This window comes from Crocodylus porosus, unplaced genomic scaffold (assembly GCF_001723895.1).
Source record: "Crocodylus porosus isolate Cpor-Errol unplaced genomic scaffold, CroPor_comp1, whole genome shotgun sequence".
NCBI lineage: Eukaryota > Metazoa > Chordata > Crocodylia > Crocodylidae > Crocodylus > Crocodylus porosus.
In genome coordinates, this window is record NW_017728906.1 from 3,634,280 (window position 1) to 3,661,531 (window position 27,252).

At 43.2% G+C, this 27,252-nt stretch overlaps 1 protein-coding gene across 2 annotated transcripts; it reads right to left on the reverse strand.

The window, feature by feature from the left end:
• Positions 1 to 1,433: 1,433 nt before the first annotated feature.
• On the reverse strand, positions 1,434 to 27,252 carry LOC109305612. Of its 2 annotated transcripts, XM_019528606.1 has the most exons (5): positions 27,124 to 27,252; positions 11,562 to 11,610; positions 8,487 to 8,861; positions 6,514 to 6,623; positions 1,434 to 2,108 (listed from the first exon to the last, which is right to left on the reverse strand). In XM_019528606.1, the coding sequence occupies exons 1-5, from the start codon at positions 27,127 to 27,129 to the stop codon at positions 2,007 to 2,009; spliced, it is 642 nt and encodes a 213-aa protein (XP_019384151.1). In that variant the 5' UTR covers positions 27,130 to 27,252; the 3' UTR covers positions 1,434 to 2,006. The 2 variants fall into 2 exon arrangements, with proteins under 2 accessions (XP_019384151.1, XP_019384150.1); XM_019528605.1 differs by lacking the exon at positions 11,562 to 11,610.

Consider the following 27,252-nt stretch of genomic DNA (forward strand, 5'->3'; position numbering starts at 1 on the left):
CAGGCTATGAACAAATGTACCTTTCAACCCCTTTATAAAAGGAGGGGGGAGAAGCCTCTTGGGAGCATCCACCATCTGTAAGGATACCATAGTGATACAAGTGAGCTAAATTGATCCAACTTTGACCTGAATGAAATGGAGTTCAAGTTGCAGTAGTTTTTGCTACACTTATAGCTACAGGAACATGTAAATATAACAGTTGCACCATAACTGCTTATATCAGTATCCTTTAAGATCAATAGATCAATACATTTCATTATGTCTGCTTGTAGCCTCACATTTTAGAGCTATAACTTTTATAGTTTGAGGAGGTGAAAGTTCAAGGTATAGACACAGATGCATTTAGAGCCAGTTTAGAATATAATAGCTACTGCTGTTTTGAAATGGCTCCAAATGTATGTGTATCCACAACCTATACTACTTCAGGGATAATATGTTTCATGGTTCACAGCAGCACTGAATAAAGTTAAAGACAAGGGGTAAACAGAAACGCAGTATCTAATGAACAGAACAAGGAAATGTAAAGATATTAAAAGCAAATGCTCCAGGTATAACTTGAACACCATATTTAAAAGTCTCAGTGGGCACATCTACATGTGTGTTTTAATGTGTATTAACCTGTTTTAATGCATATTAAAGCATCACAAAAAACTGCGCTTTTGCGAATGCACATTAAAATAGGCTAAGGCATCTTTTCCTAGTACAGGGGCGGGCAATTATTTTGGGTGGAGGACCGCTTAATGAGTTTTGGTGAGCTGTCCAGGGCCGCAAGGGTAGCCCCACTCCTTAACAGGTACCCCACCCCATGGTCGCCATCTTGGGACTAGAAGCCCTGCTCCCTAGCCCCTTACCTTTGCCCCCAGAAGTACGGCCAGGGCTGGGGCTAGCAGTGGTGGCAACCAGAAGAAGCCACCTGCTACCTGGGCTGCCTAGAAAGGCAGTCCAGCTTCAGAACTGTCCCAGCCCCACTGTATGCCCAGGGGGCAATAGGATGCATCACGGCTCGACCGTGCCTGGGCCAGGGGACTGAGAAACCCACCAGAGGCCAGACAAAGACCTGCTGTAGGCCAGATCCAGCCCACAGGTGGTATTTGGCCCACCCCTGCTCTAGTACCTCACAACAAAGGGCCTTTATAATATACATATATTTTGGTCCCGCAATGTGCTAGAGGTCTACTGCTTCAGAGAAGACTCGATTAATCCAGTCTGTTCTGCATGCTAGCTGATGTGCACTGTGTTGTATTGCATGCAGTTGTATAAGCAGCCAAATGCGCATCAGCACACAGAAAATGGCAAAAGTACTTTCTATGTGTTTTAGTTCAAAAGTGGGCCGCTGCCATTTTCTCAGTTCTGGCATGCGTTTTGCCACTTATACAACTGCAAGCATCACAGCACCAGGCGCTGCGGTGCTTGCATGTGTAAGAATGCCCAGAGGTACTAAATTTAATGCACATTAGCAAAAGCACATTAACAAAGGTGTAGATGCACCCAGTGCTCTGAAAAGTGTCCCATGGGTCTGTCAGACCATCATTCATTCAAAAGATAGATGGGACCCTTTATCAGATCACTAGTTAATTAAGATCTTTCATTACCAAAGGCTTCTTGACAAGTTCAAAAAAAACAGTAAAGAAAAAAGAAACAAACTCAAAGAAATACTTAGAAGGTGGTGTACTCACCATCTGGGTACAGACATAAAGCTAAGCTTCTTATCAAGACTAAAATACAACAAAATAGATAAGAAGTTGTAGAAAAATGTAATAAATACATTATTCACGCTTTTCCTAAGTACTTGCTTAATTTCAAATAAATGCTTAAATATTTTGCTGACTTGGGGCCTGAATTGCAATACATAGTAACCAATTCTAGTTCTAAAATGACACAAAGATCACTAATTTTAGTCTTGAATCCATAATGCTACTCCCTCAGTATCATTGATATCAAATTCATTAATTTGTGTAATGAACAGAGGAGAAAACATTTATATCCTTCTGTAGCTTGATAGACCTTCACCCTTCACTGTTGGTTTTTCGCTTTGCAAAATTCATATCCATATAGACCATGGATTCTGTCATTGATTGAGATCTTTGTGGGGAAGACTTTCTTCGAGCCTGGAAAGAAAATGTTACATAAGACTTAATTGCATAAGCTGTCAGAAGCATATGAATAAGTGAACCACATTTGAGTGTTGCATTTATCAGTCTTGCTGACTTTTAAATATCCCAGAAAATGATATACCTGGGAGGAGTGGGGGGAGGGGGGAGGTTATTTTGAAAACCAGATAATGTTGCTGAACGACAACCAGCAAAAATGTCAAGCTCACAGAAACGGGGAAACAAAGTTGAGGAGCTCATCAATATAATACTGCTCACATTAAAATAATAATAATCACTGTGCACTATTAAGAAATGTGTATTTTCTCACAATACAACTATCAGTGTCCCCCCACCCCCCGAAGAGTGATTTGGTGGTTTCCACAAACTGTTTTATTATTATATTATTAACCAAAATATGCAAGCTTCCTTCTCCTGTCCTACTTGTTTGTTTCCTATTAGATTTTTCATATCTTATAACAAGGGGGTGTATGATCATTGGCTGGTATCTGCCCACTACCCTGTGTGAAGTATCAGAAACAAAATAATAACATGGACTGTCGGACATATTTTTTCCTCTAGGTCATGGCTCTTGTCTGATGGGACATGTAGGAAGGGTGGTCTTTTACCACATCAGAGTGCTCATCCTCTCGAAGGGTAAAATAGGCTACATAAGAGACTGAAATATTCTGTTCTTCCCCTTCACATAATCCACTGATGAAATAGTCTAGTAAACTAGCTTATACATAATGGCTATTTCTATAACATTTACGTTGTTGCCATGATGAAAACACTCATGTCCAAGCTTATCTGACTATGATATAATGAGACTTCGCTGGCCATGTAAGATACAAACATTGCAAATTACACTGCAATTGAACAAGTGTTAATGTTAAGTGCTCATTATAAGTAAGGGAAGGGGCATCTGGCAGGTGGGCGTTTTTGTTATTTAAATTTTTCCTCTGTGTGTGTGCGTGTGTGAATGGGAAAGAGTGAGACCCTCTGTAGGCCACAGCATGGCAGTGAGTCACAAAGGAAATTAAGCTACATATGTCTTTACGCAAAGAACCGTTGCTCAAATTTAATTAGGTAGGATTACGAATCGATAATAGGCTTCATTAGCATAACGCTATTCCCATGAAAGTGTGTTGGGGATTATGAATTTAAATCATTCCCCCAAAGAACACACGGATCTCATTCAACAAAGAAAAACAACAGCTATTTTCACTTCAAGAAACATTTCTGATTTACATAACTATTCTCAATTCATGATCCAACATTTATAAATCACTTTGTCAATCTAAAAGATGCCCTCCATTCAAATTATGAAGCCCCTGTGAGTAGAGACCCATTACTCTGAATGGAGAGGCTATAAAAACATTAGTCCCTCTGACATAAAACTGATATATAATGTAATAATGTTTCAAGTGGAACTTGGGACTCCATATATCAACATTGTCTGTAGTTCTGTTTTGCACTGGATGTAAATGAAGTCCTGTAAGCTTCAATCACACATCTTACACCCTATAGTGATATAAAATAGAGGGGTTGAGAGAGAGGTCCAAACTAATAATTCAAATATCCTGAAAAGGTTATGGCAGGGGTTGGATCTGAAGTTTTGGTCCAAACCCGATCTGTGGACTTCTTTTCAGAAATCAAATGAGCTCTAGTTAAAGTGCCCCTGCTGCCATTTTTCAGCGTGGAGATGCTGATACACATGATACTGAAGTCTGCTGGAGTGTGGTAATTACACCGCATTGGAGCAGCCTCACTGCACATTTATAGGTGTCCTTTCTTTTTAAAAAAAGGAAAGAAACTTGATGTAAAAGAATCCTGAAGTTTCTCAGCTAGCCAGTATTCCACTGACATAATTCAGCCTCTCAATTTAAATTGGCAACCTTTGAAAAATTTGGATTTTTCATTGTCATGAGCTGATGTTCCTAATCATCATCTTCTTTTGCATTTCCTTTAGGTATGGATCCAAAGTAAAGAGGGAAAAAGACAACACTAGCATAGAGCCAATTGGGGGAGGAAGAATAGCAGAGATTTACTGAGCAGGGAAGATGCACGTCAAGGTGCAATTCAAGGCACTAACAATAAGAGACGGAGAAAAGCATATTGTGTATTTTTCTTGGTGTCTTGAGAGACCCTTTTAGGAGCCAACAAATTCAATGCGATGCTTAGTAAACACTCAAGCGCTCTGTACCACAGGGTGCAGTAACATTACAGGTGAGGTCAGAGAGCTCTTATTGAGAATAGTTTCTTGGACCTCTTGTCATTTAGATCATGCCACATATTAAAGGCATACTTATGCAGTTAATACAAAGGGTTAATAAAGCAGTAGTAATTTTTTTCACTCATTTTTATAAGTCTAACTGCTAGGATGCTTATAGCTATCTATACCCTTATCAGCTGATATGCTTGGAGGTTCCCAAACGTTTTCTTATTGTATACACCCTTTCAGATTTAGCAGTTGCCTTCATACCCCTTCCAGCATATGTTTTATATTTTAAACCCTTAAATGCCCATTATTATTATGATGATGAAAATTAAATCCACCGTTACACAATTTCTCCCTCGTACCCCCCAGAGATGTCTTGTGTACCCCCAAGGGTACACAGACCACAGTTTGGGAACCCCTGCTCTAGAAGATATTCCTTTAACATATTAGCCATCAAATTATCCTTGATACAGTATTAAATTTACCCCATCTAAAAAGCTAATAATTATTTAACTTGCAGAAGCACCTATAATGTACTAGGTGCTTTATAAACATAGACAAAAAGTTCAGAGGCTTTTAAAACTGCCTTACAGATATGATAGTAAATTTAGTTTTTCTTACAAGAAGAAGGACAGTAGAACTAACTAAGGGATTGCTATTATCTTGTGGAAGGTGGGGAATCATTTATAGCAAGAGTTTTAAAAAGTGTGTGACTGCTGTATATCATCAGTTTGGAGCCCAGATTCTTGTCAGCCCCTGCTGCTCAGACCTACAGTTTGATTTCTGGGTTGAACATCAAAGCTATCAGTCAGATCTGCAGCCTCTTCCACTTTCTTTATTCAGATGCTTTTTTGTGTTGTGCTTTTCAGTGCAACTTGCAATTCATTAGATGCAAGGAAGAAAAAACAAATGACTTCTTTTTTTAATCAGGAGTAAAATGATTAATGGTTTTAAAAAGTTACTAACTCAAATATTTAATCTCCTAAAGTGTCACAAGGGCACCTATTCAGTACCTTTGGGAGTAGCAAGTGGCAGAATAATAAACCCCAAAGACGAATAATCTCTTGAACTGTTTGGATATAAACAATGCGATTAAGAAAGGAATTAAATGTGAAAGACAGCAGCTCCCTGACTTGAAGGAGAAAAAAATGGACCTGGAGCGATGAGATCCTGGTTTTCAATTTATAATGTAAAGCATTTGAAAGTTTCTGTTCAAATTAGCCAACCCAAACTTTGGAAGTTTATCCTGATCTCAAGAAATCTAGTAGAGATTTCACGTGGAATTATTTTCTTATGGGTTTTCTAATCTGACTTGCTCCCATGCCTTGGATGCACCACTGAGGAGCAGCTTTTCTGAAAAGATTTTGTTGTTTCTGCTGTTTGCTAAACTCACTAAGTGAAAAGCACAGCTATGCAATACCCTGCAATTGCATTTTGGCTCTGAGGAAGGATGGCATTTTGAGTAGACACTCGCTGTTTATCAGAGTGACATGTAATTCATTATACTCGGAAGGAAATAACCATGCTTCCATTATTAACTGATGCAACGAAATTAAGTTAATTAAACTAGGCATTCCAAATGTTTGTTTCAAGTCCCTGTGAACTTCCTATATGACCTCAGGCAAGTTACTTAAGCTTTTATAGGAGTAGACATTTCCTAGTTGGTTGTAGTTCTTGCTCCCATTGTTCTTTCTTGGTGACTTTCAAAGTGGTACTGCACCCCAAATTCAAGTGGAAATTGGCCCAAATACCTGATTTTTCCACTTGCCTTTAGGCTCAAATGATGAAAAAACATTTTGTGCTGCATGGTTGCTTGAAATGAAACTATTTTGGCTCTGCTTCCTAGGAGCCTACCCAAGTTCAGGGGCTTGATGTAAACACGTTAAACAACATAAATGCAGGTTTTCCGAAATTAATTTTTTGAGAGTTAATAAAATTCTTACAAATCATGAACGGGTCAATTTGGGATGAAGATCTGCCTATTCTCCTCTTCCCTCCAATTAACTGCTTATCAGAATGAGTGCATTAGACATGTCTCCAAGACTCCAAAGACATGACTTTTTTGGGTATGTCAGTTCATCACCTTGGTGTTTGTAGTTCTGTACACACAGGGGAAAAAATGAATAGAAACAGAACCCTGCTTGAAAACAAAAGGCTGCTATGTTGTTCTGGAAAATATGTTAATTGAAATGGAGTTCTTACCCATATACAAATTATGGTGCACACAATCATAGAAACTGCCAGCACTCCTATATAGATGACAAAGTGACTTTCCAGTGGCTTAAAAGAAGCTTCCAGCTTATCTTCAATTCCTAAGCATAAAGAATTATGGTTGAAAATGAATCCCGGTTCTGATATGAAGCAGCTGCCCTCAAGTTTCTTTGAGCTATTCATTCATATGTATGCTTATATTATATATGGGTCGACCCTATGGGGGTGTGCGGCCCAGCAAATCAGCCCGTGCAAGGCCCCCTTAACACTGCACAGGGCCCGTGAGTCCCCCCGCAAAGGCAGGTCATGGGCTGGGGTCTCCCCCGCACCTGGGCGGGGGGGGTCTCTGCACTTCTTCCATGGCGCAAGGCGGAGCTGCCAGAACCAGGCAGGCCCCATGGGAGGGGCCTTGGCCTCTTGTCCTGGCTCCACGGGGGCTCCTGAAGAGCAGGGGCTGAGGCAGTTGCCCCAATTTGCTGTACGCTATGGACAGCCATGTGTGTGTGTGTGTGTGTGTGTGTGTGTGTGTGTGTGTAAACAAGGCAATCAAAATTCAAGGACCACCTTGGATATTAGCATGGTGGGAAAAGGTGTCATTATCTCAAATGGGGCTTTCAAATTAGGAAGCAGGTGAAAAAGTGTAGTCTTCAAAGGAACCTTTCATTTTTTGTTCACCTATAGAAAACCACTAGATCATATAGAAAACCACTAGATCATACCTTGTTTTCTATTTTGTCTTTAAAAGCATTTTGTTTATATTACAACAAAAAATCTAAATTATTACTAGAATAAATAACTTTCAGCATGGATGGAACTAGAATTTTGGAAATGGGGGTGCAGATAGTGAGGCACATAACTAAGATGGTGTTAGCAATATTTTTCTCCAGTTAACAATAAACTAGAAGCATTACTAATACTCTTTGGGCCTAGGGCTTTGTTATTCCATTTAAGATTGAAGCACAAACAAATATCACTTCATTGGGATGAGCTAAAAACAATCTGCAGGGGTGTGAAATAGTAGCTTTGTTACTAGGAGCAGCTAACAGACAGCGGAATTGCAGAACAAAGGCTAGCTTGATTGGTGGAACGTGAAGAAAAGGATCATAAACACCTGTGGAGTTTAGAAGGGATCAGGTAGATTATAATGAGCCACAAAGTCAAGTTATTCCCTTAATATTGCCTGACTAGAAAAGCTACTGCCACTGCCACACAGTTGGTTTTAAACTTTGGGTTAACCAGGAATCAAAGGGGAGTAGCAGTGCAAGTGCACCAGTGCACCTCCTGCTGGATCTTCTCCTGACTATGGGTTGTTATTAATCACACAGTGACTTTAAGAGGATATTATAAAGCCATGGCTTCATATAAATGACCATCTCTTATCTATTACAGCACATGGGTGTGGGATTTTTGCTTCCAAAATGCAAATCTGTCCTGCTCAAGGTAAGTGAAAATCCCTTTTTAAATGTAACATTACTGAAAGTTGAGTACTAGGTAATTAACCAAATCAGTATAAGGCATCAGTAAAATTTGATTATAAACCAGTCACCAGAGGGCAGTGTTACACTAAAATAGCCCCAAGATTTGGCCAGGTGGAAAGCTCATGATGGTAGCAGTTCTGTGATATAAATATGGAGCTTCCATCCTTGTGGAACTTGATATAAAATTTTGGATTATGTTTACAAGTAAGTATTTTCCTGACTTAGGGAAAGTCCAGAATCTAAGGAAAGATTAGGTGTATCAAATACATATGCATTGTGTTAGCTAGTTGATGTGTTTTGGCAAAAGGTATCTTAATGGTATGAAATGTTCTTTAATTTTTCCCTGTGGAACAGAATTGTGTGGTGTATTTTGGCAAACTCAGATGCTTCAATTGCACTCCCGGTGCTGTATTGTATCCTTATGGGTCTGGCATTTTTAAGTAGATCGGGGAAAAGTTTTCAAAATAAAGCTTTGCAAAATCCTACCCCACAGGTAAGTTTCATTGCTGATTCCTTCCAGATATGGAGGCGGCATTAGGCGAGCCACTTTGCAGGTGTATGCTCCAGTGTCTTGAGGCTGAAGGTTCATCACCTCCAAGAAGACTATGCCCTTCTGAATGTTGCCTGCAGACCTGTATTTACCAGGCTTTTCTAAGAATATGTCAGTTGAGTTTAAAGGTAACATACTTGAATATATGGGTATTTTCTTCAGGGTATCATTTAATTGAAACAGCTTCAGATTCCAGTAGACTTCAATTTCAGCATAAGAGAGAAACCGGAAGTCAAACATACAAGCAAGGAATGCAGATGTACCATATTTGATGTATGCTGTGTCAGGATATTGCCTTATTGTGATATAGTCTGTAAAATAAAGGTACACACATCATCCATTTGAACCACCTCAGCCCAGACTCTTTTTTTATCTTCTAGGTCCTCAGCTACTGCTTCCAAATTAGTCCTACATTTTCACACTTGCTTTAACATTTATCTGAATCCAAGTGTAATTGGATACTAATTTGGCTGTTTGATTGCTTAAAAATAGCCTTAATTAAAAGACTGAGTATGCTCGCATCAGGCTGTTGCAGCATCTTTCCTCTAATATTGTAGCCAGAGCACTGTTTTATCAGGGGCATTTGCTTGCCTTTATCAAACCAGGAGGATGGAGAAGGTAGATACTTAAGAGTGGAGTGAGATACACACTTTTAAATCTCAAATCACTCCAAACTTTTTTTAAGAGGAACATTTTGGTGATGAGCCAAAATAAATTCTACTATGTATGTGCGTGTCTGCGCACATGCACACACATACACACACACACACAGATGTAAACCACTCCTTTATTTCATACTACCCATCCACAAGAGATTCAGTAATGCCAACTGCTGTGAAACCATCACGAGACTTGGGATTTTGAAGTCAAAATAATTCCGACTCCTGACCTCCCGATCCAACCCTCAGATCTTTGGATTTTCCCAGCTGGGAAGTGGAGCAAAAGGAGCGTAGGAGAGGGAAGAGGCGGGGAGATCAGGGCCCCCGCAGTGAGGGGCAGGGACTAGGGTGAATGGGGCCCCGGGGCCAGGGTGGATCTTCCAGAGTTGCAGGGAAAGAGGCATGTCTCCCTGCAGCAGTGTGTCCCCCCCCCCGGGGAGGCATGGGGGCATGTGTCCCCCGTGGGGCAGAGGAGGGCTTCCCACTGCAGGCTGGGGCTCTGTGCCCTGCTGCTTTGCTCCAGGAGCTCAGCCTCATGATGCCATTGCCACCTGCTGGTCGGGCACGGGATACAGGGCATGTTGGCCACATGGCACATCCCTTGCTTGCCCAGTGGCAGGAGACGCACTGGGCTTGCATGGCTGAATTCCTGGGGCAAGGCAGCAGGGTGGAGAGCCCCAGCCCAGTAGGCAGCCTACCTCTGGCCTGCAGAGGACACATGCCATGCCTCCCCTGGTGGTGGGTGCTGCGGTAGGGAGCTGCACCCCTCCACCCACACCTCTGGGTGACCCCCCTCCCCTGCCCTGGGGTCACATTCACCCCTGCCCTTGCTTCTGCCCCACTTACTCCCTCAACACAGGGGACTTGATCTCCCCCCCACCCCTTTCCTCTCTGTCTGCTTCTCACTCCCAATCCACAGCCTGCCTAGCCCTGATGGTGCTTCTCAATCCTGACCCCACAGTACCCCACATCCTGCCAGAGTGTGTGGGGACCCTCCTTCCATAGGCTCCAAGGCCCACACCCCCCCCACACACCCTTCCACACACACCTTCACAAATAACCCCTCTCGCTCGCGCGCGCGCGCGCGCATACACACACACACACACACACACACACACACACACACTTCAAAAATAGCATCTCATGATTTACGTGCCAATCTCTTGATTTTTTTTTAAGAGTTTGTCTCATGATTTTTGGCACGGTGCAGTAGGCAATACTGGAGCTTGCACTTTCTGAAGCCCTAAAGAAACCAGGACGGGGTGGCACCTTGGAGACTAAGTGGTTCAGAGAGGCATAAGCTTTTGGGATAGCAACAGAAGTTACACATAAAATGGTTAAGTCTTCAGAAACTGGTTTAAACCTGTAACAGAACAGAAATTCAGTGCACATAAGCCAGTTTCAAAATGGCTGAAACTAGTTTCAGATAAACCTGGTTGAATGTAGTATCAGACAAGTCAAACCAGTTTATGAAACTTCTGTCCCAGACCCCTTCCTGATTCAAGTTAAATCAGGGTCCCCTAGCATCCCAGCATAGGCTCTGTGTTCACTTCTTCCTGCTGCCCCTGAGGTCTCAGATTTGCAGGCCAGCAGCAGGACTCTGCAGGGTTGCTTATCACTTCCTCTTCCTGCTTCTAGGTGCCTCTAGGATTTGTAGTCCATGATTACAGTCAGCAGGACTTTGCAGGCTTGTTCCCTTCTGGTCAGTACATGCTCACTTCAGAGGCTAATCTTGTTCAGGCTTTTATGAATTCAGTGCCACTACATTTTCCCCAGCCACCCACTCCAGCCTGGCAGGCACTCCCACCCATCTACCCAGGCAGATCCTCCAGCTGTCTCTGGGCTGGGACTTGACCATGTCCCCTGCACTGGAGCAGGGAAAGGGGAAAAGCCACAGAGCTGGCAGGCTGGGAGGTGTGCTCTAGCATCTCCTGGCATCTGGGTTGAGCCACTGAAGGCATACACCTGCATTTCCTGAATCAAAAGTGAATATCTGTTCACTTGCAAATTGATTCAATCTCTACAGCTTATACTAACCTGCTTAGAACAACCTAACTGATTCAGCCTCAGGCTTTTTGACTCTCTGTACTTACCCAGTAGGCATAGATGCATGTCAGAGGCTATGCATCTATGATGTATTATGATAGCATCTGACAAAGTAGCCTGTCTCCTGGGAAATCCTATGCCTCTCTGAACCAGTTAGTCTCCAAGGTATCACCCTGCCCTGCTACCACCTGACTTCAGAGTAGCATGGCTAACTACTTCTCTCTGCACTCCTGAAATGGAGTCATATTTGCATGCACAAATAGTCCTAGTGATGTCTCTGTGGCTGCTCATGTAAGTTCTACTCACTGTGAATAAACAAGCAGAGAGGTAATTTGGAGGATGTATGCAGCTCACCCTGCGGCGGCAAAAGAAATTGTTAAATGCTATTAGATATTTCCTAATTAGACAGTTAAAATACTAAAACAAGCTGGATAGCCAAGCAAGAAGAATGCCTTTTAGTAGATAATATTTTCCCCTAAATGCTGGGAAACTGATTCAAAGAAAGTCGGGAGCCTAAGTTAAGCTGAATTAACTTCATGCCTTGCATTAAAATGTAGTAATATTTTTGTAAAGTAGAATTTTCTGTTATTTAACAAAGTTCTTAGCTTTCTAAAGCTGAATGGGACCTGTGTTACACTAAGTACTATGACTTGGATTTCAAAAATGTCTAAATCTGTTAAGGACAAGTCCCACAGAAAGGGAATGGAAGTCTTGTGTTACAGTCGCGAAGGTAGCTTTTGAAGAGGTTGTGTTCAGATTCAGTTATAGTATGCAAATGCCCCTTCTACGGACATTAACCCTCGAAATTGAAGAATTCCTTTTCACCAATACCATCCCCTACCCCCTTTTCAGTAAAAATCAGGTGAAAATGTGCTGATAACTTTTATCTATCTATCTATCTACCTATCTGTCGGGGCCAAGACTGGTCATAAAGTAAGCCTTTTATTCCCAGTATCAGTGCTGATGCAATTTAAATGTATATGCAAGAGGTGTCAGAGGGTGGAGGTAGGAGCAAGTCAGAATGGAACCTAATGGAACAATAGTTGCAAGAATAAAATATGACTTTAGTTTTGAGTCTCACCAACAGGGAATGGGCAAAAAGAAAATATCTGTTTTCTTACATGCAGAAAACAGCTTGAACAATATGGACCCTAAGAGCTTGCAAGTCCTCCTAAGGGAAAATAATAACTCCCTTTGCCTACATGTGAAAAATGGGCCTACAGTAAAAGTAATTCTGTTTGTGCATCTGATAAGCATCAGGACCCACCAATCAAGAAAGAGCAGGAGTCAAATTTTAGCCAATTTACCTACTGTCTAAGCCTGAAAAGTAAATTTTGGTTTGTAATGAAGAAGGTGGGGACAGAAGAGGAAGGATGTATTCTGAAAAGGAAATAACAAATGAGAAAGAGAAAGCAATCTTAGTCCCAAATCTTCTGCAGTCACTTCATTTGTGCTAGAATTATATACAACCATTAATGTTTATCAGAAAGCTTTACTAACAGCAATCCTGTTTTTTTCTGATAAAAAAAAAATTACAAATTCTCTGCTAAAAAGTTTCACCTTCTCTGATTTAAAAGCCCCCAAATCCACAATTAAAATGAAACACCACTAATACATATATATATAGGCATCAGTGGAACACAATATATTACAGTATAACCTCATAAATCCAACATGCTTGGGACCAGACCAAGCACCTGCCGGAAATGTGAAAATTCCACTTTTTGAAACTGGAGCACCAGCCGGACCCGGAGCAGTAGCTGCTGCATCTGGAGCCAGGTGGTGGATGGCGGCAGCAGCCACTGCATGCAAACTTTCCCCTCTGCATCTCAAGGAGTGGTGGGGGAAGTTTAAAAAGTGCTGGACTTTTGAGAATTACGAATTTTTGATATCTGGATTTATGAGGTTATACTGTGTAGATATATTTACAATTTTAAAGCAGTTTGGAAGCCTACCAGTGCCTCAGCTACTATAACAAAATACATTCTGAATACCTATACATTTTGGTGTTTGATTTTGGGTTTTTTATCCTAGAAAATTAGAGTCTCTCCTCCCCCCTTTGCTCACCAGGACACAGGTCCAGGCCCCTCACTCCCAAGCCACATCCTCCCAGCTCTGCTGGTGCCCCTAACTCCCCACCTACAACCCCCTGGCCCTGCTGGTGACCCACACCCCCCACCCTCCAGCCCTGCTGGAGGAGGCCCCCAGCTGCCAGAGCTATGGAGCCAGGGACCTGGGTCCACAACCCCCTGGCCCCCACAGCAGTACCTGAGCCCTGTCTTCCACCTGTGGGAGGCAATGGCTGCTGCAGCCCGAGCAGGGAGTGGATCATGGAGCCTGGCTCCCCCTCCCCCACGAGTGGCATGGCTGGAGCACAGCCTGTGGAGAGGGTGGGTGCCCAGCAGGAGGGACCTGGCACAGCAGGGTAGAATGGTGCTGGGCATGGAAGCTCGGTGCTGCTGCTGGGAGCTCTGTGCTGTCATAACAAGGTGCCCCCTGCTCACCTGACAGCAGTGAGGTGTACATCTGTTGCCATCCCTGTTGCTGCCAGGCAAGCAGGGGGCACCTTGCCAGGGTGGCACATGGCATACAGTGGCAAGGAGCTTCCCCACCCAGCCCCACACTGACTGGCCCTTCTGGGTCCCGCCTGCTAGGCCATGGACACCCCAGGGGGAGCGCAGCAAGGCAGGGAGCCCAAGTCCTCAGCAGGCAGTTCACATCTGCCCCTGTCCTGTGCACAGATCAGGCGGGCACATGCCCCCTCTGCCCCCCAGGAGTGTACACAGTGGTGGGGAGCCAGCCCCCCTGCTACCCCACTAGAAGAGCCACCTGCAGCCCCATCCCACTCCTCTCCCAGGACCTACTGCCATGGATTCCAGCCCTGGACCCCAAGACCCACACAGCTGAGCAGCAGCCACAGGCCCAGACCTAGCACTGCCCAGCTCCCTTCCCTGCTCCCTATGGGGCCGCAATCCCCCCTCCCCCTGCCAGACTTACCTGCAGAAGCTGCTCTCCAGGCTGCTTGGCAGCCATGTGCATATACACAGCACCCCCTGCATCGCTGCCCTCCTCCTGCTCCCCCCAACCTCTTGCAAGCTGGCATTCTGCCAGCCTCTAGAGAACTCTTTGTAAAAGTGAAAAATGTACATGTTTTTTCATTAAAATGAAAAATCCACATTTGTCTCAATTAAAAGGGAAAATCCATGCTTTTTCTGTTTTTCCATGGGAAACAGAAAACCCAGATCCCTGGTCATAAACAAGAGCTTCTCTTAATGTATTTAATTACAAATCAAACTGTTCACTCTTTCACTGACTTTCACTTATTTATAAAGTTTTGAAGAAGGCTTCAATGCCTTCTGATTTATATGACAGTTACTTGTTACTGGTTGGCACTCTCCCTTCTTGTAGAAAGTCTGTAAATTACTTTGTAATGGATGACTAAAGTGAAGTACTGAAGAAGTTTCCAGCTTCTATTTTCTTTCCCCAAAATAAGCCAGTGAAATAGAATAAAACGTCAGGCATGAATTAAAATCTCAAGTGTGTGAAAGCAGAAGAACAGCCTGTGACTCTTGCCTTGCTGCTCTAATGGAACAGTTTCAGTCCTAGAAATTAAGGTTTCATTAGGAATGTTTGTAGATTCTATAAACTGTCAGGGCTGTGCCTCAAGACACAGCTCCAGGAAGCACATGATGAGATGCAATTAGCTATTGTCATCCTTATTTAAAACAAAAAACAAAAAAAAGCAAAGAAAAGCTGGAACTGAGCATAAATAGTACTTGCCTAAAACAATAGTTCCAAGACAGGTATACTGTGTGATTCATCCTAACTCTACAGTCTGCTCCCAGCCCACAGAATGCATAGAGGCATGGTGTGGCTGGTAGAGCAAAGTGGACTCACATGGATAGCTCCTTAATTTATCCTTCTCACGCTATCTAACATTTGATTGGTCTGAAGCGAGAGGCCCATACTTACTGGCTGTTCTGGTAAAAATACATAGTGAATAGGGCTGTGCAAAACAGCACCATTTCATTTTGACTTTTGTTTCGCCATTTTGAAGAGACAGTGTTTCATTTTGAGTTTCATTTCATTTTGAAGCACAGTTCCATTTCATTTTGTTGAAATTGTGTCTCTTTTTCAATGCTGTTTTTAAGTTTTGCCCATAGGCTATAATGGGGAATCATGAAACTGCCTATAACTTTTTCATGTCTTGCCTGATTCAAATGAAAACAGCAGGCATGGTAGCCCCTGCTGAGGCCACAAAGCCTGCCAAATTTCAAGAAGATAGGTGTAGGGGTTTCTGGGAAACAACATCTCAGGCTGCTGACAAGCAAAGCTCATGACATGGGTAACACTGTGTGTTAAGACACCCTCACTGGTGCTTGTGCCTCTGCACAACATGGTAGTGTGCCCCAGTGAGTACTCCTGCTCCCCTACAGCCTCAGTTCGGTCCACCACTTTAAATAACAGCAGGTAAGCAGCAAAGTAGCACTAGCATCTCAGGCAGTCAAATTGTCACAGAGCCTTTCTTTCCTTTCCTGCAGGAGCTGCTTCTCCAGCAGCTGCCAGAGATGTCTCCCTACCAGCCTGAGCCCTGGGGCCTAGATGTGCCCAGGGCCCTGCGTCCTTCCGGTCAACTGACTGGGGACAGGTACCAGGAGTGTTGGTCTAATGATATGGCACTAGCAGACATGGTATGGTTCTTTGGGCCAATCTGATATCTTTTAGTAGACCAACTGAATATTTGGAGATTTATATCTTAGCAAGCTTTCAGGTTGAAAAACATTTTGTCAGGCTGAGGAAGCACCTGCAGTTGGTGTGTATGATCTTCCTGAATAGAAGGAATAGTAAAGAAGCCAGAGGCTAGTGGATGACATGCTAGCAGGGGACAATGGATCTCCCTCTTCCAGATCCCCCTGCCTCCACCCTTCTGCCTCCTTGACTCTCTTCACCAGCACCTCCATCCACTGACCCAGGCTTTGGCTGCTGTATACACTTCCCTTCACCCTCAGGTTGCACATGGCGGCCAGCATGTGGACCACAAGGGATCAAACTGTTTCCTGATGCCCTCCTTCAGCTGCCTCACCAGTGCTTGCACATCTGGTGACAGTAACTTGGCCTAGCCAGGAACGCTGATCTCCTGGAGCTTCTCCATTTGGTTCTGAAGTTCCCTTATTACAGGGATCACCTGGCTAAGGAGGGCATTGCCAATGCTGGCCTCAATGAAGGGTTTGAGGACCACCAAGATCTGGGAGATGGTATCCCACTCAGCTCTATTAAGGGGGGGCACTGATCCCAATCTCCCTGAGCAAGGCCATCTTACGGATGACCTTCTGTTGCTCCACCAGCCTCTCAAGCATCAGGTATGTGGAGTTCCTCTGAGTCTCTACATCCTGAATGATTTTGTGGTGCAGGATGTTCAGCTCTGCCTGTTTGTCTCACAGCATCTTGCCCCCTTGTTCCAGCAGAAGTAGCCTGGAACCTTCCTGCAAAGAAATGAGTTTGCTGGTGGTGTTGATGCCATCACTGGCAGCCCTGTTCCCCTCTAAGGAATCCCTGACAGTGAGGTGGAACTTGTGTGTCATACAGCAGATGCCAACAAAGTTGGCATCACAGATTGCCCCCATTGTCGGTGACCATAAACCTGCGGGTGAGCTCACCCTACCCAATGAGCCACCCCTACACCAAGCAGTTGTGGCCTGCCATGATCTCAGTTGCCGTGTGGGACTCATCCATCACCTCGGCTTGAAGGAGAGCCCTCTGGTGGCCTGACTGGTTGCACCTGTGCCCTGTGAGGGAGAAGTAGGTATGATCTCCACCCTGGCTGCTCCAGATGTCTGAGGTGAAGTGTAAGCCCACCTGTGGACCTGCCTTGCACAGCTCCTTCCTCAAGTACTCCCTGCATGCTTCATACAAGGAGGATACCACTGTCCTCCTGCAGGTGGTGTGTGCAGGCACTTGGTATGATGGGGCCACGAGCACCATGAGCTGCCTGAACTCTGGCCACTCAACTAAGGAGAAGGGCTGGCCATCGACAGCAAGCATCTCCCCAGTGGTCTGGGTGATCTTGCTTGCCTTTGCAATGTGCCCTGCTTCCTGTCCACCTTTCCCCCACTGTTCCAGGGTGGCCTGCCTCTGCTTCGTGGGGACGGGGGCTTGGGAGCGAGAGGGGGACTTCCCTTTGGGCACACTCCCACCGGTGCCAGGCTGAGGAGAAGCAAAGGCAAGGCGGTGGTGCCTCTAGAGATGCATCAGCATCCCCATAGTGCTCATGTATTTTGTTCCCTTGCCCAGGATGGTTTTGGCTCAGCAGTGCAGGCAGATAGCATATGTGGAATCATCTGCCGACTCAGAATGATCCAAAACCACACTACCCACTCACTTCTAGGGCACAGATGCAGGTGCATGTGCCGATGCTGCCTTTTCCCTCTCCTCAGCAGGCAGAGGCACAACAACAGGAGGAGTGGACTCAGCTAAGACACTTGCCTCTGCAACCTCTACCTCAGCCTCCTATGAAGTGCCTTCTGGGGAAGGAGACCTAACTCTAGGGGAAGCTTGAGGGGTGTGGAACACAGACTCAGCTGATTCCCCTCTTCCCCCAGAATTTCCCTTGCTGTGGCACTCGGATCCAGATCCAGCTCTTCCCATGCTGAGCCTTCCAGTGCCAGAGGAAGTGACATGGGAGTAGAGGAGACTGTTGTGCTGGTGCTGCTGCTTGTTATCATGGTGGTGGGGGTGGGTGGGTTATGGCTGGTGCCATGGGGGTATATGGGTTATGGGTGGGGGGGTTAATTATGCCATGGGGATGGGTGGGTTCTGGCTGGTGCCACAGACTCAGGCAAAGGCAGTGGCACTGGCACTGCTCCCCTCTCCTTGCTGCCTGTAGAACTAATGGAAGCCCCATGCCTGCTTGTTGTAGGAAAGAGGCTGCGTCTCAGTTTGAGAAGGAGGGAACTTACAGGTCTTCCTCTCCCCTCTCTTCCACCCCTCCCTGAAGGCTTGCCAGCTGACTTTCCAGCACACTTCATGGTGTGCTTCATAATGTCTTTGCCTTGGTGTGCTGGGAAATCTGTGTGTTCTTCTGTAATGTAATCTGATTTATGTAATATATGTAAATAATTGTATATGTATGTGTATTTATGTAAAGTATGTATGTATTTATGTGATATATAAATTAAAAATATATACATGTGTGTATGTCTTCCTGTATAAATTCTATATTATATTATGCAATATGTGCTGTACACAGTAAATGGAATGCACACTATGAGAGAAAGCACAGATTTCTTTTCTGCGGGAAAATAATCCAAATAGGCTAACAAAAACAAAAAGAGGATTTTTTCAGAGGAATACATTGAAAGGAATGGATGAATATAATAATAAAATAAAAAGGTATAGAAAGCAAAAGGTATTGATGAATCCTGCTGGCTAGGCTAGCAAGTAGGAAATGAATGGATAGCCTTTGTTATCTGACGCTGCTGAAAGACAGCTCAGTAATTGACCCCAAAGCAGAAAGCAGCTCAGTTCAAACAATGCTGCTTTTAACGCTGTTTTTCTGTCCCTCCCCCAGAGCACTGGGATTGGAAGGGACCTCAGGGAAGGATCACAGTCACTGGCCAGTTACACAGTCAATAACAGAGCAGCCCTTTCCCCCTCCTTACTTTGTGTTTCCCTGCAGGCAAGCCCAGCTTCGAAACTCATAACGCTTCAAAACTTTTGAAATGTTTCAACTGCCCTCATTCCATTTCAAGGCAGTTTTGAAGCTTTTCATTTCATTTCGATGTTGCTATTTCAAGCTTGAAAAGAGTCGAAATAGCCTCAAAATGAAACAGCTGGAAACATTTTTCACAGCCCTAATAGTGAACACAGCATAACAGTTTTTATAATGTCCAAAAATCCTTTACAAGTAGATCCAGCCTTCCGCAAACCTGTCTGTAAGCTACTCACATTTATTCATTTAGATGTGAGAAGCCATAACATTCATCCTATAATTAGTTTGTGAGCCAATCACTTTAACTATTCCCAGTATTTGGTTAGTCACCTCAATCTCATGGTATTTATCCCTGATTGGATAGTAAAGTCTTTGAATAAAGGAATAGTGACTGACCAGTTATAATGCACAGTTGTCCAAAATTCTTAATGATGTACTCAATTTAACTGAATCCTTTGGGACTCACAAGCATTTTCTGATATACTTGTTTATGATCCAGAAACTTAAAATTAAGGGCAAATATGGTTCACACACAACAGCACACTGAACTTGGCACTCTTATTCACAAACCAGTTTGTAGCCAACTGTCCTTTAGGATCAGGCAGACCAAGCAGTCAGGTTGGGGAAAAGTGAGTGCAGGACACGGCTGTACCAAACTCTTGCACTCTTCTACCTTAAGTTAGAAGAGAAGGACCTCATTTATGATTTTATTAGACATTTGAAGAGTTAGTCAGGTTCCAAAGCTGTTCAGGTAAAGCTGGAACAAGTTTAGTTGCCAAGCAGCACTAGTGTGAAATTCTGTGAGTTTTGCATGACTTTGATCCAAGATCAGGAAAAAGTTGGCAGTATTGGCCCCTTTCTCTCTCTCTCTGTCTCTCTCACTCTCTCGACTTGTAGATAATTCAAAACTCGAAATTCGGAAGGTACAAATTCCCAGCAAAAATCTGAAGCATTTCAGAACCTCCCTGAAGTTCAAGTTCCATATCTGTCCATAGGCTTTTATAATAATGATTTGCAGTGAGATACATGGCAAGCAGAAAGAGGAGCTATGGTATTAACAAAAGGAGCACATTTAGTTTGTGTATTAGCTGGAAAGAATTGGTTCCAAACTGTTATTCTGTGCATGCATCTACACAAGCAATTAATTGGAGCAATAAAGTCTGGCACTGTTTGCACTGGAAAAAACTGCCTCACGCTGACAAGTCCCAGGATAGGGAGGGTCAACCCCAGGTGGTCGCAGACAGCAGCAGAGGGGCTGGTTGGAGCATCAGGGTGCTAAGTGAAGGGTTAACCAGCAGGCAGTCCCCACATTGTAGCACTCTCCTTACCCAGCCAGCCCCTGTCACAGTCTACATGTGCGTTTGAATGCACATAATGACTCCACTGTAGGATAGTACTTTCCCCAACAGTACTATCCAGTAATGGAGTTGATTAATTTTCAGCTCCCTAATATGGGTGTGATGCTTTACGGTGGAACTAATTAGTCAACTCTGCAGTAAAGTGCATATGTAGATGCACTCAGCATCATTCTTTTTCCCAACCAGCAGGTGTAAGCCATTTTGAATGTTAAGCTTTCCCTTCCAGTTAATTCCTGAAGCATGACTGAAAGCAGTTTGGAAGAAAAGGCATGTGTATGTCCCTGCATATAGAAAGTTGCTGGATGCTACTTGGGTCTAAATTACTAAGTTACAGGTAAGTCATTTACCCCTTACAGCTGAGCTTGCATTCCAGAAGGAGCTGTACAGTGGTAAAGGATTGGAATAGATGGTAAACATAGAAGGACTTGGCTACCCTCATGGGTCCCTGTTCCAGCTGGGATCACAGAAATGCCCAATTAAAGTCTTCTTTTATAACAGGCAGTTGGTGTTAGCTGGAATTGGTCAGTTAGATTAGCATGCTTGCCTGAAGTGCTGGGGAATTATTGGAAAGGAGGCCAAGAAGAGTGTTCTGGGGATTGATCTGCTTTTTTGTTTCCAGTGGTAACATATTAGATGAAACGGTGGTCATTTAAACTGACAAAGCTTAACCTTAGGCGCTGGCAACACTGCAGAGACAAATGGTTAATGACTTTTTGCATGCTGACAAATAATCTCAGTAGCACAAGACGCAAGTAAATGCATGAGTAGGAAGGGTGGATCCAATTTTCTAGTTAGCTACCTGGCAAAAAGAAAAGGAAGGAAGGGAAATCTGTATAGGCTGTATACGGGCTGTACCTGGAATGATGTTCTACCCAGCAGCTCTCATAGGAGTGGCACAAAACTTACTGCCCAAGTAAAGGAGAGCCCAAGATACCTTGAAGTCAATTGTGGGCTTCTCCAGGGACTAGAAAGAGCCCAGGCATAACTAAGCAGACCTGGAAGCTGTCTAAAATATGACTATCCTAGGGATTTGGCTACTTGTTGCTCAGAATCTCCTCAGTATTGAAATGCTACATATCCAGGGCTTCTGCAGTAATCCCCAGTAGGCACCTTTCAGTCACAGGTCCTGCACCAAGGGGTCCTCTTCTATCCAGAACTAGGGATTTCAGGATTTTTTAAAAGATGTTTTGGCCTTTCATGAGATTCTTACCCATGAATTCATAATTGAAATGTTCAAATTCTACTTGGCTGCTTCATTTCAGTTTTAGACACTGGATCAGTAGAAGAGGCTCAGATGGATACACCAGTTAACCTACAGAACCTGAAAGAAACTTCAGTAGAACCCAAAACATCCAGAAAACCACCAGTTGTCTCAGTGCCCTGTGCAACTCATAGTCTTGCTGGGAGGGCACTCTCCTACAAATTTAGATGTCAGTTTGAACGCTGGAGAGGAGAACATTGGACCCACTTTCAAGCTGAGTATTCAAAGGACTCCAGTAGACCCAGCAATTGAAGCTGCTGTGTGGAACAAAAAGCTGTGGCTAATGGGTGTGCTCAGAGCACACCTACAGTATCATATCTCTCTGGGAGACTTAAGATAAGGTGCCCAACTGAGGATCACACTGGGGTTCAGGTAAGAGAGAGAAATAGCAAGCTGCTCAGTCCTGCCAAGCTGACAGTGATTCTGGGTATAAGAAGTGGAACTTTGTGCCACAAGAACCTTGCTAGCATAAACTTAGGTATCTGCAATAGACCAGGGTGACCAAGATATGGCCCATGGGCTGGATCCAGCCCATGGAGTCATGTCATCTGGCTTGGGGGGCTCCTCGCAGGTCCAGAAATTTGGCAGCAAGATGAGTGGTGGCAGCATTAATTGCCACAGCCCCATGACCTGTGGCAATTAATGCTGCTGTTGCTTCTCCTGCCACAAAATTTGCGGACCCATAAAAAGCCCTCTGGGCTGGACCCAGAGTGTGGACCTGTGTCATCTGACTTGTGGGGCAGGAAGTTTAGTGATGGGAGGAGCCGCAGCTGCCACAGCTCCGAAGACCACAATAGTTAACACGGCTACTGCCAAATTCTAACCCCACAGGCTAGATAACTCGGCTTCATGGACCCATCCCACACCACTCATCCAGCCTGATGGAAAGGAACATTGTGAGGGTAAACGCCTTTCAAGAACTGCTCTGATTCTCTGGTAAGAAGACAACACAAGTACCTACAATGGTGACTTAGATGGATTTTTACAAATGTAAAATTTGTTTCTTACCAGTCTTAAATATGGTCCCTTTCAATCAGATTCCTACTATCTACCTCTTCTTGAAATTAAATCACAGTTACAGAAATTTCATCTTGTACAAGTCTTTCAGAACATGAAAATACCACTGCCAGTCTCTGGCCCACATTTTCTTTCTATAAAATTCATCTGGAAAGAAAATAACTAGAATTGACCTGACACCATAGTAATTGTGTAGAGTTACACAAAGAAATAGTCAATGAACAGGTAAAGTGTATTCCAATTATTTCTCCAGAGGTGATTGAATGATACCCATTATGATGGAAAGTAACGCAACTCAGAACTTGGATGTAAATGAGTAGACCACCGCACTAGGAATCAAGACTGATTGCTATGAATCCTCCCAAAAAATCTGTTCCTCTGTAAACATCTTTCAGCCACAGAACCCTTAAAAGACTCCCATTTCTTGGTTACTATGAACATCTTGGGTGGATAAAAAAATATATTACAACTAAGCTATTTACATCCTGTGGTGACTTACAGTGGCTTATGCTTCTCTGAACTGAAAATGCTTCCCCACCACATAGCCCTTCTTGAGATACTTCAGCTTGTTCACAGAATGAGGTTTCTTCTTTTTAATTCTCACTTCTCACCTTTTTTTAATGTTTAGGAAATGTGAAAAAAATGTGAAGGCTGAAATGAAAAGCCAAGAGTATCGGTTTGAGTGTTTTGACATTAACGTGGGTGGGAAAGCTTCACCAACTGAGAACAAAATGAGAAGCAGAGCTATCCTGCATGAAACCTTGGGAAAACTCCATTTGAAATAGTTACATTACTTTTGAAATTAAACATTCAAGAGAAGTGTTTGAAACAGAGAAACCCAATTGCATCTTGGCAAATGACAAGAAGAAAGGTGACAGTTCCTATGTAAAGGAAAATTCACTCTGTTTCAGTACCTGATTACTGAAAGTGCTTAAGCAAAGCCAAGACCATCCCTTTCTGGGTCTGTGGGAATAGGGGTAGGGAATAACAAAAAATGAAGTCACACACAGAAAAAAGTCCAGTATAGGTTCCTCTGGCAAAGCTCGTTGGGTTTTGTCTCATGCTAACCTGTGGAAGGGTGAGATTTGAATGGAAAAGGATCAGTTCACATCTTTGTGGAAGGCCTGACCAATTGGCACAGCAACTTTGTTTTTTCTGTACCGCTCACATGACTTCCATGGGGCTGGCTAACAATGCAGCTCAGTTAGATAACTACTGCTATTGGAAGTAATGGAAAGAGAGGTAGCTCAGGATGTATTTTTCCAGGGTAATCTCTGCAGTAGTGTGTGGTGCAAAGGGGAGAGACGGGTGGGGAAGGGACAAGAGAAAAGGAAGGGTTTGTGCTTTCCCCCTTCCCTCAGTCCAGGTCAAAGTAATATCTACCGGTTCCTGAATTAAATAGAAAATCACTTACTCAAGATATTGCATGTAGGGGGAAATGCAGCTATAGTAAAAGCAGAATGCAATATTAAAGGAATTCCTTGCTACTTCCTTTAATATTGTAGCCACCAGCATGCTGGGTCCTGCTGGAATGTGGAAGGCATCATACCAGCCTCCATGGAGTTTGCAGTGGGCCTAATTCTGCGGTTATTTATGCATGGATAATTTTTGGTTCACATGTATCATACATTCAAGTCTTTCATGTACATAGCTGTGTGCAAAATGAGACTAAGTAACAGGCTCCTATACATGTGCAGGAAGCCTGCTGTGACATGCTGCAATTCCAGTGCATTGGAGTAGACTCAATTAATCAAGTCTGCTGGAGGGTGGAAATGAATGTGCTCCAGCAGCCTCCAGCATCACATGTATCAGCATCCCCCTCATTTGACAAGCTTTAGTTCAAAGCACCCCACAGCCATTTTTCACTATGGGGACACTGATGCATGCAATGCCCTGGGTGCTTTTAATTAGCATGGCTCTCAGAGCTGCGCTAATTAAAGTGCCCTCCCATGCCTTCTGGAGCAAGTGCATAAATGCCCATAGGTTCCTAACATCTGGAGATGGTGGGCCCAATTCTGTATGTGGTGAATCCAGTCAGTGGCACTCTCCTGAAGTAAAACTGAGGATGCTCAAGAACTGGCTTATTGCCTTCTTACCATCTACCTTATTGACTTGTACCTGCCTATGAAATGTCTGGCTAGTGTTCACTGTTAGACAGAAGCTACAGGACTGAGTCACAGTAATACAGAAGCCAGAGACAGGAAAGACATATGCTTATCCAGTCCTGTGCCAAGCCCATTTCCCATGGTATAATGTGGCAATGAAGTCAGAGGGAAGCTGCCAAGTTAGTCATTGCACTTTAGAACACATTTATGAGAGAAGGGAATACTTATGCCTTTTGGCTGGTGCAAAAACTTGGACTGTGGGACACAAAGACAGGCTCATCCTAGACCAAAACTGGGTGCCCTTGAATGAAGCCCTAGAACTCACTATGCATAGGAGGGACTGGAAATGAAGTATCCTCCATTGGTAGTGGCCCCATGGCTCTGGGATTTGCTTCTGCTGAAGAAACATTGACGGACAAGCCTGGGCACATCTAGAGTATTGTGGTCTAGCTTTTGCCTCAAGCTTTTTCAAATGATTGAAGTCTGAAACCTTGGGCTTTTAGTGGCACTGAAATATTGTAAAAGCAGGGCAGTAGCTGTCCAGCCAGGGCCTTCTCAGTCATCAAGCTACAGGGTAGGATGGTGTATTTTTTTTCTTTGGATTGATTATATCCCACTTTAAACCATATAAATGGCACCCAAAAGCTGGAGCAATGGAGGCTTAGTAAGTGTGTTTTATAACCTTCATCTGCCACATGCGTGCTCTTCTCAAACAAAATTGTTATTGTTCAGTTAATCTGTCCAGTACAGGACTATGCTAGCTCTTCAAGTATCAGCAGAACATGTAAAAATAAAAATGAAAAGAACTATTTCAGCTAATGGTGAGAACTATTTTCTGTTTGGGATTCTTGTCCTAAAATTCTGTAAATAATTATAATATTAAGAAACTCCTCTAAACTTAGGTGTAAGCAACTACTTTTAGAACATATTATTCTGAATTGTTTTAACTGTAGTCCACTAAGAGAACTGTGGTATCCCACAGAGTTATGATTGTAATGCTCTGAACAGCGATGTTTATGGAAATGACATGTAAAAATAACTAAGAGCGAGAGAATGAGACCCTGTATTAATTAATAGAAAAGACTGACTCAGTCATGCAAGGTGCCAAGCAGTCTGGCCCTGATCCAACAAAGAACTTAAGCATATGCATTTTGCTTACAACACACAAGTAGCACTCAACAAGACAACCCATGCTTAAAGTTTAAGAAGTGCTTTGCTTGACAGAAGTCAGAGCACTCAATACCTTTCAGCATTCAGCTGACTATGAGTATTTACAAACTAAGCACTCTTGCACTACTCAAAAAATACTTGGAAGATGGCATGCCTATTACTTTTCGACATGTTATATAGAAGCTATATATATCAATTTATCAAGCCATACCAAGCACTGCCATTCATAGTAACCTTGCATACATCTTTTAATTTTAATGGAACAAAAAGGTATATGTACAGATTAAAACAATGCCAACTTAAGTTAGGTTTTAGTGCCTTAGATGTTACCATAAAAAAGATAGATTGTAGCCTAAAGAGACACATTTCTTCAAAGCCTACCTACTATTGTAGGCTTAATTGGTTTTAAGTGGCAAAACATGGAAGAAACATTCTAAATAAGGCTCATGCTAGGACAATTTCAAATATTTCAATTGCCACTCTCTTGAAAAAGGTTAATTGAAGATCTCCCCAGTACTCCTGGTGGCTATGCTACTGTGAACTCACCAACATTAAATCTGCTCTACTCACTTCATCTGTGGAGACTTATTGCAAAATAAACTTTTTCTTTAGGTCTCCTTAGTAAAAAGAAGAATGAGCCTGAGGCTAAAACAGAAGTCTGTGAATCAGGAGATCAGGATTTTATTTCATCCTCTGCTACTGACTTGATATGCAATTTTTGAACAAATTGTTCGCCATCTGCTCAGAGGTTTCCCCAGACCATGAAAAAGAGGCATGATGCCAACTTTGTACATGTTCCTCAAGCGCCTTCATTACAAAGTAATTAACTTTAAACATCATAAGTAAATATATGCTGTGCTCACTTCTAAATAACGATGTTTATCCCACACCTTATTTTGACATTCAGGTGAAGTCTATAATCCAGAAGTGTAGCTTGCATCTATAATAGCAAGGCACAATATAATAGTAACATTTAACTTTGTTTCTTCTCACAGGCATATTCAAGCTACTGTAACAATTCCAACAGAATGACGTTTTTGTGTAGAAAATTACAAAGACTAAAGACCCTGAAAAAACTGCTTTAGCTTTATGGTGATGCTTTTCTATGGGAGAAAAACACCTGAGGTGCTTACTGAAATGATCCAGTATTTCACCCTTGGATATAAAATAAATCTAGTAATGATCAAATGAAATTTTAAAAAGAGAACAGAACCAGGAGTCAAAGCAAACATACGCACTGTGACCATACCTTCATGCTGCAGGTTTAAGCACTTCCAAACCCTGCTTAAAAGAAAGACAAGCAGGACACGAGAATGCATGGGTTTTTTTCCTGTAGTTTCCAATCTCACAATTTAAACAAATGAAAGACTTCGTTGTA

Bases quoted from the DNA above. Each gene is read 5' to 3' on its own strand.
- LOC109305612 (XM_019528605.1), bottom strand. From the start codon at position 27,193: ATGCATTCTCGTGTCCTGCTTGTCTTTCTTTTAAGCAGGGTTTGGAAG. The intron at 8,862-27,123 runs GTATGGTCACAG...TTTATTTTACAG, and splicing joins CTTAAACCTGCAGCATGAAG to ACTATATCACAATAAGGCAA. The intron at 2,109-6,513 runs GTAAGAACTCCA...TTTTCTTTCCAG, and splicing joins GCACCATAATTTGTATATGG to GCTCGAAGAAAGTCTTCCCC.